We start from the raw sequence: 21,520 nt of genomic DNA on the forward strand, positions 1-21,520 counted from the left end.
ATATAGTCACTGTTTCAGGATAATCCGTGGCTGCCTCCTGCTTAACTTTTTTTCTGTTAGCGTAGCCTTAGCAATTATGAAAGTAGCTGATTTCTTTGTTCATTGTGGTGATGGCTGTGCTTCTTTTTCACTTCATGCAGGCTGTATCTCTGAAAAAGAGACTGCTAGAGATGGCAAAAATTCTCCTTAAATTGGAAAAGATGTGACCGTGCTCCAGATAGCATTAGCACTGAGGCTAAGAGGCATAGCAAACCTTTTAGCAATAGCGTAAGCCTAGCATTCTCCAAAAAGTCAACTGAATTATTTTGGTATTTTTAGCGTAACTGAACAAGCTTGTGTAAGATTGCAGTCTTTATTAAAACATCATCAACATTGCATTTAATTTATTTTTGCTGGGAACTGGTTAATAAAGATAACAGAGACCCGAACAGAAAACCGAAAAATTGCAAAATCTCAGCTAAGACTATCATTTGAGTCCTTTATATGGTCTTTTGGCACCATCACTCCCCATCAAACATCAGACACTTCTTTTTTATTCAGTTTTCACATAATTCTGAAGGCTACAGTTAAGTTATGTGAACAGATACTCTTTCTAAAGTTAACCTCAACCTTTTAAAATCATGCCATGAACAACTACCATAAAATTCTCGTGATTTTGAACAAATTGACAAATTCAGCTTTAAAAAAAAGGCCAGGAGACCACATGCCCTGTAGGGCTGTCACTTCTTATTCAGAATCTGGATTATATATGAACTTTATGGGGGGGAATGATCGGTAATGACCTGCTCAAATTCAACATTCACTCACTCTGTGGCACCACATGTCACACTTGGAATTCATTTCCATGTTTAATAGCTAATCATGATGCCATGTTGGAATTTAGCTTCTCATAATAACATCACAACATAATTTGAATTCGGCCCTTGTTTTATCACTAATGATGCGTTGAAGTTGGAGAAAACTGAACAAATACAGCAAAAAGTTAAAAAAGTATCAGCTCTCAAGCCTTGAGGCAGTCTAACATTAACTTTCCTAGTGTATTGTGCATTAGGAACCTCAATTTCTGGCCAGATTTCAACATCCACAGACAGTTGGCTCGATAATTCAGATCATTGTCAATTCACATGACCTTTTTTCAAGATGTTTCTTCGTTACTGCATCTCTGCTTATTCACAGTCCTACAAGTGGGTGGGCAAAAGTGATCTTAGTACATATCTCGTACTTTGTAGCTGGGTGTATCACTGCCAGTTGTTGTTTTGCTTTTCGTTGGTGGCCAAATCTTTTTTCTTCCTTTTGATCAGTGTCAAATGATTATAGTTAAATGGAGAAAAGAAAAGGACCAGATTTTGCTTTGGAATCTGACTGACTTAGAAGTGGCTTAGAAGTCACAGAAAAGGTTCCTCTTCTTGAATCTAATGATCTTGTAAGTCCATATTTCAACGTGTTGTTTTTCTCACACCGTGTTCTCACTGCAGTCCATACTGTGGCGATGTCAAAATAGACTACACAAGTTTAAAAAATAAAAAAAAAAAAGTGTTGTTCTGCCTCTGCACAGTCTGTGTGGGCTGTGCTGGCTGAAGTCAAAACAAACACAATTGTACCCATGGCCAGCAGTCAGGAAGAGGCAATAGCATCTGTCGAGGAAGGCTGTTATTTGTTTTCCTCAACTTTTCAGGTTTTTCTTTTCCCCAGGACAACTCTCCACCTGCTTAGAGGAGGACATAACACAGAATTGAAAGCCAAAATGCCAGCTGCGACCCTATAGGGCTGTGGAATGTTCATCCTTGCCCGGTGTCCATCAGCTGTCCAGATTAACATTGCTAACAAGCACCTGTGTGCATACTCGTCATCTCATCAACGGTGGGAGGGAAATTGTAGAAAATAAGGGCAGGAGGGAGGCAAACTGGCTTGCTAGCAAAGAGTCTTGGGGAGATCTCAGTGGCATTAAACCCGTCTGTTCTCAGTTGGCAGCTTGGGATATTGACTTCACTGGCTTGGGTATTCATCTGCAATCATTTCTCCTATTTTGTTGGAATTGATTGAAATGAAGCCCACACGGGGGTCTAGTCGAGGAAAAAGTGCTAGCTTGATCTTTGATCCGCATTTTAAAAAAAATGTCAGTCGGTGAACTTTTCTGTGCTTTAGTTCCCCATGGGAGATAAAATCAGTCAGGATAGCAAAGGAGCTCGTTACTCCTTCCTCTAGATCGCGCGTTGAGGATTTTATTTTATTTTTTTTAATAACTGTACATCACAGCAAACATTATTCGTCTGTAATGATGTGATTCGCGGGTTAAAGATGGAACATCGGTCGGAATTCCTCTGGATGTTTAATTAAAGTAAGTGTAGTACAATGTAGAATAAGCTGAATTTAGGCAAACCTTTCTTCCCTGCTTTGTTTTACTAATCTCACAAGAATTTAAGGTTTTTATCCCAATGCTCCATTAGTTTTTTTTTCACACTTGATCCAGCACAGTTTCGCCTGCACAGCTCGTAAATTATTTTGGTTTCTGCCTGCCTCCTTAGAATGAGAAATGACTTGCCCATCATTCTGCACAGGCAGTAAATAATGTACTGACGCTGAGCTCTGCAGAGATGAAAACCGTTAAATTAACTGTTTGTTGCCACGAGTATCAGCCTTGATTACGGCTTTTGCTTTACTTGTCTCATTTCTTCTTGTCGGTTTGTGTTCCTTGAAGGTAGGCAAGAAGCAAATGACAAGGTAATGCTGTTGCAAATGTGCCCCTTGTTTTTCATTAGTATGGCTAGACTTATACAGGGTTTACTGACCTGGGAACAGCAGGTGTGCTCCACGGCGCTGGCACCTTCGAGCAGCGGCACTTCATTAGGCGAAGCAATTACTTTTGAGCAGTCAGTGTTTCGCCGAGATTTCACGAGTGTGAATGTGTGCAACTAATTGAGAGCGTGGACCTACAGCTCACGAACACGTCACAGCGACCCTCGAGTGACTGTGAGGGACAGAAAAGTTTGCTGTAGTTTGAAAAGACCTTTGAGGACGAGGGAGTTTGAAGAATTACAGGAATCAGATGTAGAATGCAATCAAAAATGGGAATCTAAACACACAAAATGTTTTTGGTGACGTGTTTCCTAATTAGCACAGAAATATCATCCAGAGTGAGGCTTCCCTATTTATTTTCTGTCTACCTTTCTCAGTAAACACCCATCTCATCTGCATAATTATATCCTCCCAGTGCACCTTTGGTATTATTCTTTATCACCTTGAATAATAAACTCTTAGTCCCCTTGTTACCAAATTATATAGTTGCTATAAAACCCTACAGTCAATACACTTAGCCGCTCGCCCCCATGCGGCACATTCAGCCGATCATCAACAACATCATCAACGTTTCCTGCTTGGCTCTCAGTAAATAAATGTGCTTCTCATGATCCCATCTGGTCTCTAACCCTTCTAACTGATGCTTTACTTATTAAAATAAATAAATAAATAAGATTAATTTTCGGACTAATTAGATCATGAATAATTTGTGCTAAGTCAACAGGTGGCTGCATTTGAAAGTTTACCGTGAGACACCCCTGCGAGACAAACTCACACAGCCCCATGAAAGCCAAAAACAAGGCCAGTGAAATGTAGGCCAATGCTCCCGTTCACCCTCCTCGCTTCAACGGGTGACACAGACGAGACTACAAGAGGCAGACATATGTGCTCTGCTACGGGGGCTAAGCTTAAGGGAACATGCTGTGTAATGTACACCACCTGTGTGCTGGCTGGCTGCGGTATTACTGTGGCTACAGTCGCTACGACAGGCTCAGCACAGGTCATTTGCATACTTTATGGCTGCAGGTAGAAGCAGATAGCAACTCTGAGAGGCAGGCAGGTAGCGTGAGAGAGTAAGGGATGATGAAAACGTGACTCTGAGTCATAAGGGCCCGCAGTTAAAACCGATCCAATCCATCTCTAGGCTCTAAAGATGTGCTGATGGGTGAAAGGCACACAGCTCCCAGGTAAGTTGTTTTTGACAGTTTGTTTTCTGTTATAGGACACATGTTTTGTAGCCGAGCCTCCTGTGATGCCGTCTCTCTTCTTCTTCTGTTGTTGTTGTTGTTGTTTTTGTAGCTTGCTTTCTCCTCCTGAGGCTAGCTCTGTCTCAGGCCTGAGTATTTGTACACTTGTCTCTCTGTTTTTCCCCTTTCTGTCTCGTCTGTCGCGGATCAAATACAGCACCTTGAGAGCTGCTTATCTTATTTGAAAACATTTAATAACTCAGGGCTAGATGTGTTTAAAATGGAAATAAAGGGTTGTATTAGATACCTTTTATTTTACACTGTAACCAGAGAAATGAATTTGAGCTGGTTTGCTGAGTCAGAAGAGGGAATGTAGTGAACTTTCACCCACACTGAACTGTATATTACTCCCATGTCAATGATTTACCCTCAGAGTTTCTACCTTTGTACTGTATAGTGTGTATGAATATAATTTGCTCCTGAATGACATGTCCTAATGATTCATTAAGTGCTAACATTTATCCTTAAATGTTTTTTATTTACCAGTTCCATTTGTTACTAATGAATGAGTAATTGGTAGCTAAAGGTGATTGACAGGTCCCTCCACGTAGCAGAGCTTAGAAATATTATTTCTTCAAAACTAATTACATGTAATGGCTGCCTTAATATCTGTGATCGCATTTTGACAGATTCCAGTATCGCACCTAAAGTGTGAGTAGAGGAGTGTTAATAAAATCAGATGCAGGTTAAATTAAACACGCAGATTTAATTTTTAATTTTTTTTTTTAAAATCCTAATGAGCCCTTCAGTGCTGTTTCAAGATGGAGCTTGTGTTCACAAGGACGCCAATGACAAACTTCATTTTTGTAAAGGTTGTTGAGGTTTTAGGATGTGAATCACCGACTAACTTTGCCATCAGCAATACCTGAATATTCATTTGAATTTAAAGCATTCTGTGTTAAATATATATATTTCATAAGCGAGCAGAAAGAGTCGCTTTCACTGATCCTCCGTGCAAATGTGACCAAATTACCCAGACTGAGTAGCTTGTGTTATTCTCAATGACATCAGTGCAACAGTTGTCAGGTTCAGCTGCATTATGTTGCTGCATTATCTTCTTAAGCATGGAGTCATTTTGATTGATACTTTATTCATCCTCTTGGTGGAATTTAAGGTGTTCAGTAGCTCTCATGCTACATTCAAGATAAGTAAGGAAAACAGTGTACAAAAGAATGTGCAAATCATGTAAGAAATAGAACTATGGTGCCAAAAATGCTGGTATTTACAATAAAATAGTGTAGTAATAACAGTATTAAAAAAAGTACAATGTGAAAATAGAAGGGGCGTGGCGCATCAGTCCTGGTTGGACAGGATTTTTGGTTTTATGTAATATATGTAAACGAAAAGATGTTTCTCGTACTTTTTTTCGCCATGAGTTGTGAACCCGTTTTTGAAAATAGAAACCCAGTAAAAGCTTTCTGCCATTTCAATGATCCTACAATGAGGGGAAGTTTTCATATATTTACTGGAGTGCATGTCAAGTCACTCGATCATTCATAACCTTTAATAATGTTTGCGCAGGTAGGACATGTTGGCATTTTAAAAGCTTGCGTTGCTGTGTACGACTGTGTATAGCAGGGTCATGGACCTCCTTTAAAACCAAGTGCTGTGCTACAGAAGAGTTCTCCACTTACAGAGCTGAAAAATCAGTGTGGGGGTCAAAAAGAAAATTAATCTCTGAGTCGGTGAACTCTCTTTCGCTGTCATCTCGGTGGAGCTGGCGCAGCGACAGGCATGAGACTCGCCTCAGGGAGAGCAGGGTGCTGATAGCCATTCAGGTGCAGTGCTGCTGTGAAAAGTAATGCAGAGATGCAAAGGAGATTCTTGCAGCTACTATAAGCTGGTGAGATTCAGAGCATCCAGGGTTGCAGGGAATGACTGCAGTGTTTCGGTTTACAGGTGAAGACCAGATGTGTCATCATCCTTGCATCTGGATAATATGGCATTTGTGTTGGAGATGGAGACCAGTGGGCACGACTGAGATTGAGGCTGGAAATGATGTAAATAGGAAACGGGGAAATGTGAGCAGGGCAGAATTCATATGTTGAGTCTGGATGAAAAAGAAAGCAATTTAAATGTACATGTAGTTGTCAGTTTATACACACAGCCCAGTCGTTTTTGTTGAAACCAATTAACCGAGGTGCTAATTCAGTCTTGCAACATGCAGTTTATGGTGTTATTAAACTGTGGTGCATTATAGAAAGGGGGTGGACAAAATAGTAGAAACCTCCCAGTTTACTGCAGTTAAGTCTCAAATCATAACATTTTTAAAACAAATTCTGCTTGACTATCTCCGATTTACCTGCATATTTCATACCATAAAATATGCGTGTTTATAAGGATATCTTAACATGATTTATCAAATACTTTCAGAGATGATTTCGACCCACTTTTAGCACATTGTTTTGCACATTAAAATTTGAGGCTGTTTCAACATCAATATCTGAGGAGCTATGGCAGATAAAAGCCTGAATTTTCTTGAATTTTCACTGTTATTTCTCATCATGACCTTTAGTCAGATTCTGCAATAATGCAAGTAAATGTAATAATCTCTTGTTATGATTGAGATGAAATATGAAAAAGTGTCAAAAAAGCTTCATCTTTGAGCTCATATTAATCAAAAAATTGACAATGCGAAAGTCAACTTGTGATATTTTCTGAACCGTATGCAGCTGCACGTTACAATAGTACAAAATAAACATGTAGAAAGCTGAAATGAAAATGATACTTGTATAACTAAGGATATATGTATCTATAGTTTTAATATGGGCATATTTTTCATTGGAATTGAATTTACTGTTGAATTACTATTGAATTCATATACTTATTGGAAGAGATGCTTGAAGACAAACTCTTCAGCAGTTACTGTATAAAATTAGAGTCCAGCCTGTGATATTAGACTTGAAGGCCAAGTTTATTCCCAATGGAACACAGAGCAAGAGAAACTATTTTGATCCTATCAGACTGTTTCCACAGTGATCATGAGAATAAATTTACCACTGCAATCTCACTTACTTCAGATTACCATTAAATATATGTCAAAACATTACATGTCCAACTTGAAAAACCCGTTATCCTAACAGATCTACGTACTTGGTTATGGTTATATTATTCTGAAGGCCCCTGATGATTTGAGAAAGAACAATCACATACACTGATCAGGCATAACATTATGACCACCTGTCTAATATTGTGTTGGTCCCCCTTTTGCTGCCAAAACAGTCCTGACCCATCGAGGCATGGACTCCACTAGACCCCTGAAGGTGTGCTGTGGTATCTGGCACTAAGATGTTAGCAGCAGATCCTTAAAGTAAATCCTGTAAGTTGTGAGGTGGAGCCTCCGTGGATCGGACTTGTTTGCCCAGCACATCCCATAGATGCTGGATTGGATTGAGGTCTGGGGAATTTGAAGGCCAAGTCAACACATCAAACTTGTTTTGTGCTCCTCAAACCATTCCTGAACCATTTTTGCTTTGTGACACGGCACATTATCCTGCTGAAAGAAGCCAGAGCCATCAAGAAACACCATCTCCATGAAAGGATGTACATGGTCTGCAGTAATGCTTTGGTAGATGGTACGTGTCAAAGTAACATCCACATCAATGGCAGGACAAAAGGTTTCCCAGCAGAACATTGGCCAAAGCATCACACTGCCTCTGCCGACTTGCCTTCTTCCCATAGTGCGTCCTGGTGCCATGTGTTCCCCCAGGTAAGCGAAACACACGCACCTAGCCATCTGCATGATGTGAATGAAACCGTGATTCTTCTGTGGCTCAGTGGTCCAGTTCTGATGCTCACGTACCCATTGTTGGTGCTTTCAGCGGTGCACAGGGGTCAGCATGGGCACCCTAACAGAGCAGCAGCTATGCAACCCCATACGCAATAAACTGCGATGCACTGTGTATTCTGACACCTTTGTCAGTTTGAGCAACAGTAACTCATCTGTTGGATCGGACCATATGGGTCAGCCTTTGCTCCCCACGTGCATCAGTGAGCCTGACCCAGTTCACCACTGTTCCTTCCTTGGACCATTTTTGATAGATACTGACCACTGCAGACCGGGAACACCCCACAAGAGCTGCAGTTTTGGAGATGCTCTGACCCAGTCGTCTAGTCATCACAACTTGGCCCTTGTCAAAATCGCTCAAATCCTTACGCTTGCTAACACATCAGCTGAGGACAAAATTGTTAACCTGCTGCCTAACATATTCAACTCACTAAAAGGTTCCATGATGAAGAGATAATCAGTGTTATTCACTTGACCTGTCAGTTGTCAGAATGTTATGCCTGATTGCTGCATAATATAGAAGTGAACTGAGTTTGGGCAAAATTACCTTCAAGAAGGTAGGATTCTCTGCAGTATTGTATTAGACTGTATTACATTCAGCTCGGTGTAACTAACAGTCGCCTGATGGGGTTGGATCACCAGCATTGAGTTTCAATGACCAGGAGAATCCAGGGCAAACTGTTATTTCAATCTTTATACTTACAACACAGCAGATGAAAGCTGTGCATTTAGCTGCATTATTTGCGTAAAAGAAAAAGCAGGTTATGGAACATACTGAGGATATGAATGGACCAAGGAGAAGTGGATTATGGAGCGGTTTTAAAAGTTTCTATGGATTTTTTGGAATGCTTCCTTTTACCATGGAACTGGGTCAGAATTAGAGTCCATTGTAGCCACCGTGAATTCTGCCTGCAGTCCTCTGTGATGGAGGAAGCAGGTACTCAGATAGTTTGTCAAAGCATGTTGGGTTATTTTGTGATATTTAGAAAAGTGCGACCTATACGTAGAAATGTGGCTCCTAGGTCTACAATTCACATATGTAGTCAAGTTACAGATTTTCTTATAAATGACAGAATTCCTGGTGTCAGTTGAGCACTGAGGTTCATGAGAACGCTTTCATCTGTGTGTTCACCTTTGATTAACACTGGTGCGATAAGTACCTCCTTGAACTTACCTTCTCGCAGTGCACAGTGGGAATTCCCGTTGTACTAGCTGTGTATGGAGCTCATGATAGAGATGGAGCTGGGCACAGAAAAAGACAGATTGAAGGAAGGAACACAGGGACCATTATACCCTTCAGAAGGCTATGGCGACCCTCCTTGTAACTGATGTTGCAGTCATTCTCTGCTGTCCTCTGCTCTCATACCGTATGACAAATTTCTGTTTTCTCTTTCGATCATCCTAGGGGCTGAAATAATGCACTTTGCCGTCTCGAGTCCCCAAATGCCAGGCATGCATCAGCACTTATGTCCTCTCAGTGCTCGGTTTTCTTTTTTTTCTTTTTGTAGCTCCCCATGCTCTCTTCTTTTCTTGGGGCTTTCTTTGGAACTAATGATGCCGTGAAAAGTTGATGCCAGCACCCGATGGCCACAGCCTTGTGGAGAAAACTCGTCCACACAGTGTAAAAAGAATTCATTTCAATTATTCCCTGTGCTCCCAGTCGCAGATTAAAACAATGATCTGGGAAACACTTCACACTGTATGGTGTTTTGTTCTCTGGAGAACAGTGTTCATTGTGTTTTGTAACACTGCGGCTGCAATGCAAATCATAATCATCCCCTCTCTTGTTACTTGTTATCTCTTCTTTAGATGTGGAATCGGAAAAGAGTCCTTGAGCCGGGCTTTTCCACAACATTCGCCCACACACACATCATCTTTTACAGACAAATGTCTCTTTTTTTTCTCCATTTTTTTCCAGATACCAGCGCACACATTTTTGACATATGGCTGGAGTATATTCTTGGAGATGTTGTTTACCCTTCATGCTTGACGTGATTTCAGAGTGGAGGTGGTGCCAAGCTGTCCTTCTTCTTGTGCGTTACATGTTTCAAAAGGCAAGGCTTGAAAGCTGCGAAAGCAAATGCAGCACATACTCAATTATAGAAGCATTTGATGGAGTTGAGTGTTCATGCGTATACAAGGCCTGTATGCAACAACCCCGGCCATTTGTCCCCCTATACAGTCCCACAACTATCTTCTTCAAAAGACACACAAAGTAAAAACATGGATTGAATAGAAATAGTCAACTGCTGGAAAAACTACTGCGGTGGAGGAGGATTCATCCCACCTTCATGCTACCACAAGCGATTTTAAATGTCAAAAATATGTATGTGATAGCTTGACTACAGCTCCAATAGTGTGATTCATTTCAGTTGGCCTCTGCAACAACTCGTCTTGCCATCCCACTAATATCCTGTAATAGATTATCAAATGGCCTCCAGCACTCAGATTCTTTAGCCCATTAGAGCACTTATTTAGGTGTTTGGAAGTGAGGGAGCAACCAACTTTCCCATGACTGTAAATAAAACATCCATGAAGCGGCATTAAATAATGTAAACACACAGGGAGGAGATGGAACCTGAACAGAAAGAGGAAATGGAGCGTTAAAAGGTGGCACATTTGTCAGGACTACCCTTGGGCTAAAAAGCCCATCCCAATCCCCCACCTGCCTCACCTAATGCACATGCTCTAATCTTAAGAAGTCTGCACAGGAGGGTCACATGAAGCGCTGCAGCAACATGGCAGGTACTTCAAACTGTATTTCATTTATTCGAATCAATAAACACAACGCAAGTCAAGCGTAGTGTGTTTTTATTAACAAATGTCTGTGGGTGACTCTGTAGCTTGCAGTGAGAATGTTGGGTCCTCTGGTCAGACATCAACACACATTTAGAAATGCTTTCTCAGTTTATTGTCTGGTATAGACGTGTTTTCATGGTGCAGGACTCAGAAGATAAAACATTAGAGTGAGATTCTTGGACCAACCTTTTTTTTTTTGTTTTTTTTTTGTTTTTATAATTCCAGAGAAAGTGATGAAAGTAAAATATTACAATACACCCCAAGGACGAAGTCAATTGTAATAGACAGACAGTTATCTACAGAACTTGTGATTAAAGTCTGTATTTAATTCAGTAAGGGTCTCATCCTGAATATGTATTATAGCCAAAGTAGTATTTGTAGGTTTTTGCAGGGTTTTAATCTCTAATATGTAAATTACTCAGGTAAAACCACAGCATAAAAGCCTTTGTGTTTTCACCCCAATATTTTCAATTGTCAGGTCACTTTTGTTTTGCAGGTTGTAATCTTTTTTGCTGGAAAGTGTTTGACACTACAGCTGTCGTCTTAAATATGCTGTATTAGAAACACTGACATTTATTTGTTAGTGTTTTCATTATTTGTCTGACATCTATTTTATTGTAAAGCTTTGTGGAACTTTGTGATAAGTGCTATTTGAATAAAGTTTTTGTTGTTAGTACAATTCTATGTAAACAGCATAGGTGGATACTGTTTGTGGATTGATCTCTGATTGATCGGTGTCCATATTTCTATATCTTTATATCGCTCATCTAACTATACATCTTCCATGGATGGAAAGATCAATTCATAGATGGATAAATATAAGTAGTATCTACACAGCTGTCTAGAATGAGTCATTTTTCTATCTATATTATAAATGGATGGATGGATTCATGTAGCTCTGTTGTTCCAGCGTCTATTGGTCTGTTATTGATTGATATTCCAATTGATGAACCTGTGGATGTAGAAGGAGTTTTTTCACAATACATTCTAGATCCAAACATCAAAATAAATTCAGTATGTGGATATTGACAGAGTGTGTCGAGAACTGAAAAATTAATTTTTGTCTACAACATCGGCAGCAACTAGTAAAACCATGCGTTTGAAACACCTTCACAAGCAACGCAACATTTTTTTGGGAACCTAAAGTCAAATGAAAGTCAGTCTAATGGGTGGGTTTCCATTCTGTAGTGGAGGAAAAAGTTAGAATCAGTTGTTTTTATTCAAATATCGTTGGGCATCTCAGTTGCGCCACCGTGTTAAAACTAATCCAACGTTTTTTGGAAAGACCAGTGTAAACTTTCTATAATTTTGCTGCATGTTTCGATTTAAGGTTGAATGTGGAACTTGCACACACAGCTCAGTCATGAAAAACTGACAAAACAGGAACTTAGTTACATGGTGCCAAAACATTCAAACCATAAATCTCCACATCCCAACGGAATGAGAGTTTATGGGCGACCATAAACTTAACTCTCACCTCAACTCTGTTCAGCTCAATAGAAGGTCTTTGTTACATTGAACCCTGAATTATAATGTTCCCTGTGCGCTCATAGAATATTCTGAAACAAAAAAGATGTTTTATTTCAACTATTTTAACATATTATAGCCATTTTTTGTGTTTAAATTTGACATATTCTCAATCACAGTTTAGTCAATTCCTTAAAAAATGCACTCCTCTGTGTGATCCAGCTGAATGTGTGGCTTTTGATCGAGTGCATTAAATTAACAAAATCGGACTCAGAAGCAGCATCTCTGTGGCACTGAAACGGACTTCATGACAGGCCAATAAATTAACTGCAGTCAGCGGAGAGACTGTCAGTTGTAGAGTTTTTAATAAAGGTCATACTTGATGTAGCAGCATAAAAATGGCACGGCGGACCTATTTGTTTATTATCTGTGTAATCAGGGTTGAGTAGCTAGTAAAACATGTATTAAATATTTTACGGCAGGCGCGAAAAAGTGACACGCTGCGCTGTGTGTTTTTTGACTTTTATTTTTACTCTGGTTGCTTCAAAAGACTGATTAATTGACAGAATTTGTAGGATGGAGTACATTTGAAAGGAGATTTTGCTTTTGATGTAAATGCAGCACACAGTAAAACAAGCACATGGTCTTTAACAACACTTCCTACACTGCCTAACCTCCACCTGCGGAGGCATAGCGCTGTCCTGAGATCTGCTGAGTGTGGGTGATAATAATTCTTCGAACAGGTGCTGCACCATAAGCCCCAAAGCCCGGGGAAGTGAATGATTAGTGGCACTCCCCCAAGATGCATTGCTCTTCTGTATTAAAAACCAAACTCTGCCTTTTATTCCCTCCAGGGTTTATTAAGTGGGCCAGTTGCCATAGCGACGCTTTGGCAGGATATTGCCAGGATAAGCCGTAATGGGTCTCCTGACGCAGTTCACTCTGCTCCTGTGGAAGAACTTCACTCTCCGGAAGAGACAAAAGGTACACTCGTGCTCGCCAGCCTCGCCTTTCACAAATCAACGTATATATCTGCTAAAATTGGTCAGCAATGGAGGGAAAATGAGGATATGGTCCCAGGGTTGTGTTATCAAGGGCAGCTAAGTTATTCATGGGAGGCGAAGGTAATAGGAGGGATTTACGACAAAAATTGTCTCCTATAGAAGTAAAGCTGTCTTTAACTCTCCCACTAGAGAACAAGAACAATCTTACCTTAATGCCAACCAATTCAAAGTGTCACCTTCAATTTTTGGTGATCTATCTCTTGTGCACGTTATGTCACATTGCCTGTATTTTACTTCTAACAAAGCCGCTCTTTAGGCCAGTTGAAGTGGATGGGGAATGAGGAATGCTAAACGGTTAGGTTGAAGGGCAAATACTCTTTTCTAGTGCTTCTTACCACCAGCCAGGCCTCGGAAATGTTATCCAGAAAGCCCCAAAACAGCTCCATTACAGCTACCAGTCAATTAAATGCTATTATTTTTACTTTCCAGCTTCAATTTCAGCTGCAGTCAGCTCAAAATAACTCAAACTTGAGCTATGTACAGCATACTTAAACTATACTGAAATGTCATCTGCTACCATTGTTTACTGTTTAATTGATAGTTCAATTGCTTTCAGTGTTTCACTTGCAATGTGAGTTCAACCACTTCAAGTGGAAACTAAGAGGCAACTCAGGGGCTTTAAATGGTTTCGCTAACTGCACTTAAACTGATCATAACGGCTTTTGTTTTGTACACTTCAACTGCTTTATGTGCTTCACCTGAAACTGTAACTCTGTTCAACATTTCTGATGCACTTTTAAGACACGTTATCTGTTCAGTGTTTTCATGTCTTTATAGGATGCACCATTATAGTTTATGATTATGTGAAATTCTATCGATTGTGGTAGTAAACAAGGAAATGTCCCAGCTATGTTTAGCCTTATAGCGTGACAGATGGACTTTGTGTCCAAATTCCCAACCTTTTTATTTGATTATGTTGCTCTGTAAGTCTTTATTTCATTGAGGTGTGGTGCATACCCAATAAAATTACATGATCATGACCGATACGCTGTAAAAAATAGATAAAATCCATATACAAACTGAAAATCTAGTAGCAAAGGTGCCAGAAAAAATATGTTAAAAGACAACGGGATACTGTAATATTCATAAACTGTAAAAAAAATAAAAATAAAAAAATAAAAATCTATGTAAAAACTTGATATTTTCAGCTGATTTAAATAAAATAAACAGTATAATTTTATCCACATGTTGTAAAACAAAGAACCACTACAAAAAATACAAAAAAAAAAAAATACAGATTCATGATGTGGACATTATGTATAGCGTTGGTGTCTTATTTCATTTTTTATACAGTCAACGTGTCATTGTCACTAGATAGAATCCGTGATTTAACAACAATGTAAAATAACAGTAGAAGAAAAGTATTTAACATTTTTAATTCTTAATATACATATTGTTTCTTTCAAATAATGGCAAATATCTATAAGGCAATCATATTTTTAGCAGACTGAAAAAATCATTTTACCGTTGGACACTGTACAAAAACAAATTTGATGTGGACACGATTTAACAAAACAGAGAAGATCTGAAATATACCAGTAAACTAAAAAATTACTGTTAAAAACACACAAAAGCATTCATTTTTTACAATGTAGTTTCTTGTCTGCGCAATTAAGTATCAGAAATTAAAAAAACCATTGAATTTACATCAGGTTTAAACATTGTTACAGTTATGTGCATGCAGCTATGGACCCATTACTCATGAACTCATTATTGCATACATACATAATATCTTGTAATGCTGATGTCAATGAAATGCATTATTATATACATTTTGATACAATATTATGCTATGCAAGAAAGAGTGAAACTGAAGCTTTGTAATTTTGCTTTCTGCATTTCTACATATTGAAATTATATTATGAAGACAAATTTGACTTTGGCAAAATAATCAATTTTCTAACATAGAAAATAAAGGGCAAAACTTGGCGTTTTAATATTTTTTTTCTGTGAATCAAAGAGTAATCTGGTTTGAAAATCAGACATTTCCTACATCTTTTCCAACATAGGCCTGACATTACATAATACTGTTTAGGAAAAACAAACCAAAAGGATTTGCTTTTCATTGCGGCGATTCAAAAGCTGTGGTCAAAAGCGAAGAGCAGACATTTGCAACCTTTGCATGGACGCTGCTGTGTGTTCAGTGAATAAAATAGTGACCATTTCCCTCCGTCATGGTTCTGATATTGATTCCAGACAATATCCCCAACTCAATTATGAAAATAAATTGCTACTGGCAGCATTTTATGGTGAGAAACATCTAAGAAGCCTAAGAATTTCATAAAATGAAATGTGTTTTTTCTTAATACAAAGGCTATTATAAATAATCTGCAAGTATTAGCATATGAAATAATGGAAAATGTGGGTACCAAAGGCTGTTTTGACAGCAAAACAGGCTATAGCATGTATGGCTATCACTTATAGAGACTAAGACAAGAACATAAAAGCCTCCAGCTCAAATGGTTCATTTATATTTTAGGTATTTCCTTTATACGATCAAACATCTGTGCAGAACTTCCAGATTTAGAAAACTTCTCAAACAATTGTCTCTCTTTTCTGGATATAGAGAACTTAACCCTCACATGGCCAGCCAGTGATTTATGGTGGATTTAATTGCACGTTATGTCATGGGTCACGCCCTGACAGTGTTGAGAGTTCAAATGCTGCAGGCAGATAACAGTTAACCATGTGTTGCAACGGGATTCCAAGAGTCCAAATAAGTTGTCAAGGAAGCTAGCGAGCCTTATGAGTCTTTTTTGAGGCAGATATTGCTGTTCCACAGTGCCGCAGTGTGTTTCTTTGATTCATACCCTTGCAGTGATGATCGGAGTCACATCCACCCACTTGTTTTGTTAGGGGTTCAAGCTCAGCAGTGCGCCTGTTGCCTGAGTAGAACAAAAGACATCTTCACAAAAAAAAAAGGAAATGAAGAAGAAAAAAAATCGGCTTTCATCAAAGTTCATACTTTCTTGGAATAACTCAAGGCTAAATCATTTGCAATTTTACAACTTTGAATCTGGGAAACATTCCTTGTTAATTTTATCATCCGACAGAAGGAACAGGGTGGTTTCCTTTTCGTATCACGGAAAAATATGTCTACTTCATCCCAGGAATATTTAAAAGGACAGTGGTGGTTTTGTGCGTGGAATGTTGGATATTTGGCCAATGTCAACATGAAATATTGTTATTAGACAAAACCAGTGGGAGTTAGCAAGGACAGTGGTGCTTCTGGAGGGCTTGTGGAGGTTAATGACCAATTATATGAATGCCTCACCAAGCATTTTAAGATTTTATAACAGGCATGAAACTGATTTTATGGTCCAGTATTTCACATAATTTCATAGGAGGAGATTATCTATTCACAAAGACTCTGGTGTCCGATGGCAAACGCCTGGGGAGGCAGACACTGAGAAAAGTCCCCATGGTCTCTGTGTTCCCTCTCCATGCCTTTTCTTTGGAATACATTATGATAATTCACCCTCTCAGCAGAACTACATCCTCGCTGACACACAGGCTAGATGGAATTAAAAGGCCAAATTTGAAATTCTATCTAGTTCCCTTGAAATATATGCAATGTGATTTTCTGGAATTTTTTTTCTCATCAGTAATTCATTGACAAATTGCACAACTGAAGATTCACCAAGTGCCTGAATATCAACTAAACAAAGTGCGCTCGCTTTAGTTTATAATAAGCTTTCCATGGTGTTGTGGCCTAAAAAGCAATGTATATTATTGGATTTTCTTCACCTCTGCCTGCCCTCCAGTTAATTATAAAGACAATAACAGATGTCTCTGTGCTAACGGCTGTCATCAGAAACAGTGTCTGAACATGCTGCAGAGGGCTTCGGCTGACTGATTCCTCTAAGCACAGAGCTCCAGCGGAGATGTTAGTGGAGATGAGACCAGGTCAGCTGAGTTTAGCAGCGAGGGCTCGGTGGGTGAGCAGGGGTGGGGGACGCTGCTGGTGAGTGATGTTGTGGCAGGGGACGAGTAAAAGCCTGGATGGCAGAGGGTGTGGGCAGGAGAGTCAAGGAAGGATGAGCTGCAGCGTTGCAATATCTCATTTGAAGTATACACAGTTTTATATAGATGCTGTTACATGTGTATTGTACTGGAAACCTTGCACTGCAGGGAAATGTTGTCTTTATCAAGCGGTACATATGACCTTGACTTAGGCGGTATTGGTGCAATACACATGTTTACATGTGCATTTTTATGATTTTATGGTGTTATGCAGGGAACAACAAAGTCAACATAAAAAATACTGTCAAATATTGACACAGCCAGTGGGGGTGAGTAAGGACAATGGTGCTTTTGCTTTTTTCTCCCTTACGTAATGTACAGTTATATCCACTATATATCATTGTGTGATCATGTAAATGTTAGAGACAATTGTTTGAAAAGTTTTCTAAATCAGGTGCATTTTCAGATACATTATTTTTAAAATTTATAAAATTTGCGTAAGCTGGTCATTTTAAGGCCTACCCATACATGTTAAAACTTCTTTTTTTTATTAGTTTTTTGACAAAACAGTCTGTGATATGCAGATTTTCCATCATTTGATATGCTAATACTTGCAGATTTTTTTATTTGTATTACGCTTTATACTAAGATAAAACATGTTTTCTTTTATGAAATTCTAAAACTTTTACTCATATCTCACCATAAAAATAATGCCATTAGTGACATTGCTTCATAATGTGTTTTAAATTTTCGAAATCAGTTTTGCACAAGCATATGTTCATAAAGTTGTTGTTTAAGTTGTACAATTTGCATAACCTTTCAAATACTTGTTTTGGTCATTTTAAGTGCTACCCATACATGCTTCATCTGTTTGTTTTTTTTGTTTGTTTGTTTTTTGTTTTTCTTTTTTTTTATCAGAACAATCAATGCCAGCCAGATATTCCATCATTTGATATGCTAATAATGCACATTTTTTTTGTATTAGTCCTTATACTAAGGTAAAATCGTATTTAATAGAATGTAATTATGATGTTTTTACATGTATCTTACCATAAATTGCTGCCAGTAGTGATGTATTTTCTTATCTGTATAAGGGAGATTGTCTGGAATCTGGCAATATCAGAATCATGATGGTTAGCAATTGGGAAAAATATGTGCAGAAATGTCAAATATATATACTAGTGTACAACAACTTGAAGCTTGAGGTCATCCATTTGTGCTTTGTTAGTTTCCCTCTTCACCCACTTACCGGAGGTGAAATAAAAACATGGCATGTCGCATGGGGTGCTACCTGCTACCAGGCATGAAGTGATTGTATTAAAGCAGGAAAGTGGTTGACACTCTTCATCCAAGAGAGGATTGAGTGTGGCAAGGAGATGTGAGGGAGTGTGTGATAGCTTTAGCTCTGGGAGTCACAAGCAGAGGCTGTTCTCTCAATCTCATGCTCAAAGTACTATCGAGAGTAAAAGCAAAACATATGGACTATGACATTTGTGTCTACATTGTAAATACTCAGAACTGTCTCACATAATCGGAGCGTGATGTCATTTTAGTCAATCACTGACAGATGTTGACTGCAACTTTATTGTTGTCGAGCAATATTTTTTCATCCCCTTTGTTCATGATTGACTGTGGAGTGTGATTACGACAGAACTCTGTGGTTGATAGTCATGTAAAGCAAATATCCAGTTAGCTTAGCATGACAAAAAGAGTGGAAATGACGCAGCATGACACACGCATGCCACAGTGTAAAAATAGATTTTTACTGTTTGTCGGACTATTTACTGGTTGGCATAATCTTGCCAAGCAAAGCTAACTGACTGCTGGTCTGGCAAGAAATGGCCAGAAAATGAATAAACACGTTCCTCAAAATGTCAAACTATTCTTATTTAACCTACAAAAGTTGCTGCTTCATTTCTGTTTGCCTACAATAGTATAAACAGTCTATATAGTTCCACATCCACCTGATTTCTATGAAAAGATTTACTCAGATTTTGTGACTGAATCATATTCTTAACTAATGACAGAGCACGCAAATGATTTAAGCCACAATATCTTCCAATATAGTATTTCATAAACAAATTATTGAAATAAGATCCCATTCTCTTTTGTGCAGGTGCGGCTGGTGGTTGAGGTAGTGTGGCCTCTGTTCCTCTTTATCATACTGGTGTGGGTGCGATCCACCAATAAGCCAATTTACAAAGGCCAATGTAAGTAGAAACACATGAACACGTCATAACATATATAAGATAATCAGTGTAAATCTAAAACTGTTCTTCTCTATTCCTTTAGGTCACTACCCAAACAAAGCCATGCCCTCGGCTGGCGTGCTGCCTTGGATTCAAGGCATGATGTGTAACATGGACAATCCCTGTATGAGCTATCCAACGCCAGGGGAGGCACCAGGCCAAGTCAATAACTTCGACAACTCCATGTATGTGCTGGAATCTTCAATTTTCTGTCCTCTAAGACAGTATACCTTAGATTGAAACTAAGGTTGTCGCGATCAAACTTTTTTGGCCGTGAGTCATTTATTAGCCTCAATCTGATACCATTTTCACAGATAATACACCCTTCAATTGCAATGAAGTTATAAAAAATCAATCCATTGTACGTGCTTGTCAGCTGAATAGCTCTGCAATGTATTAAGAAGAAAATTTCAATCTGTATTCAAGCTGTTCTTTAACGTTACGTGGGCGGTCATGGACCTTGTTCTAACACTCCGATAGGACACTTTCTAGAATGTACTATGGAGAGGGTAGGGGGTTATGTGGTTCCACAAGCTCACAATCTGTTTTCTCCACATGAATTTTTAGAAAATGTGTTGTAGATTACCTGCAGTCCCAGGTGTAGCATCTTACTGTTAAATAATTTAGCGAACCATAGAGGCTAACACTTTGTTAGCAAGCAGAGAGTATTGTGGGGGTTTAGCGAGCAATAGGCACCATGACAAAGACTTCTGTGATGCTTAGTTACCTCCAGACAGAGCTCATATGCTTAAGATGAACTGAAATCAACTAGAGCATTGCTGCTCTATCTCAGTGTATGTAACAGTGTCAGTTCTTCATTAACAATGCGATTGTTGACAAACGAGATTGCTCCAAAGTTGAGATCAGATCCAGACATTCCTAACTGAAATACAGTGTTTTGCTTCTGATTTTAGCACATTTACAGACACTTAATGATCTTTTTTTTTCTCTCTCTGTGGTGAACCAGAATTTCTCAGATGCTGATAGAGCTGCAAACCGCCCTGGTGGATAGATCTATTCTCACCAAAGCACAGTCCGTATCAGACAATGTCGACCTTTGGGCTTCAATCCTGTCACAGTCTGACCCTGCTAATGGTAAGTTGAATGATAATTCTGTTATCAAAATCTTAATGCACTGACAGTAAAACAATGACGCCGTTTATAAGAGGACCTTCTTTTGAAGCCGTTATCAAAATTTACCATGGAAATTGGTGATTGGTGGGTGTAAAAGTTTAATTGCCACTGAGTAATGTTTCAAAAAATAATTGATATAGTAAATACTCAGCAGCCTTAGCAACAATCACTCCGCTATGTCTTTGTTAAGTACTCTCCATCAAGGAAAGTATCCCCTTCATGTGGATGACAAGTTGGAGGATTTGTTATTCCCCTTTATCCCTCAAAAACAATAGCGTGTGATTATTTATGATGCAATTTGCCGTGCAGACTGACAGATCATTTGTCTTGATAAGTTGCAGCTTTGCATTAGGCTCATTTAGCCTGATGATATTCAGATTTTCATACGGCACCTAATTTGCAAAAAGGCAAAGAGGGAGGGCTGCTGTTCAACAAGCGGCTCTCGGGGCATTTGCATTTTGGGGTCGCTGGCTTGTAATATACAAGATTAAATCCATCAAATATCTAAGCATGGGCATAATTAATGGGGCTCGCTGTCTGAGGCGAGATCACAAAAGGTCATTAACGAGAATGGGGAATGGAGTGCTACCAAAAGACTATGATGCCAAAGGTGATTGTGTTGTTCTTTTTTTGTTTTTACCGGGGCTTGATTAAAAAGTCTCAGGTGATCACTTCAATCAGAAAGGCAACAGTGTTCAGGAAGAGCGCCGAGCATGTTTGACTTCCCCAAAATCTAACTCTGCCGATTCCTCTCGATCCCCCCGTAGTCATGTGGAGCATAATAGGAATCGCAAGGTGTTGCATGAAGTGAGTGTAGTGTGTGAAACAGCGTAATTAATCCTAGTTATTTCCACCAAACATTTATCTTAATTAAAGCTCACATTGCCCAGCGTAACTCGCCTCCACCCCCATCTGGATAGCTCGCTGACTTGCCCGTGTTACAGTTGAAGAAGTGATAATTTAATTACAATATGTAACCCCTTTATCTTCTCAACAGCATATGTCAGAGTCCCA

General features: G+C 39.1%; 1 protein-coding gene across 1 annotated transcript in view; it reads left to right on the forward strand.

Moving 5' to 3' along the window:
- Positions 1-3,734: 3,734 nt before the first annotated feature.
- LOC111565691 (phospholipid-transporting ATPase ABCA1-like) overlaps positions 3,735-21,520 on the forward strand; it is a 197,552-nt gene continuing 179,766 nt past the window's right edge. The window contains exons 1-5 of the mRNA XM_023265879.3: positions 3,735-3,983; positions 12,951-13,080; positions 19,240-19,333; positions 19,416-19,557; positions 20,340-20,467. Coding sequence (XP_023121647.2) covers positions 13,015-13,080; positions 19,240-19,333; positions 19,416-19,557; positions 20,340-20,467 — 430 coding nt within the window. The 5' untranslated portion in view covers positions 3,735-3,983; positions 12,951-13,014. The remainder of the gene's footprint in view (positions 3,984-12,950; positions 13,081-19,239; positions 19,334-19,415; positions 19,558-20,339; positions 20,468-21,520) is intronic.

This window comes from Amphiprion ocellaris, chromosome 23, assembly GCF_022539595.1.
Source record: "Amphiprion ocellaris isolate individual 3 ecotype Okinawa chromosome 23, ASM2253959v1, whole genome shotgun sequence".
In the NCBI taxonomy this organism is placed as follows: domain Eukaryota; kingdom Metazoa; phylum Chordata; class Actinopteri; family Pomacentridae; genus Amphiprion; species Amphiprion ocellaris.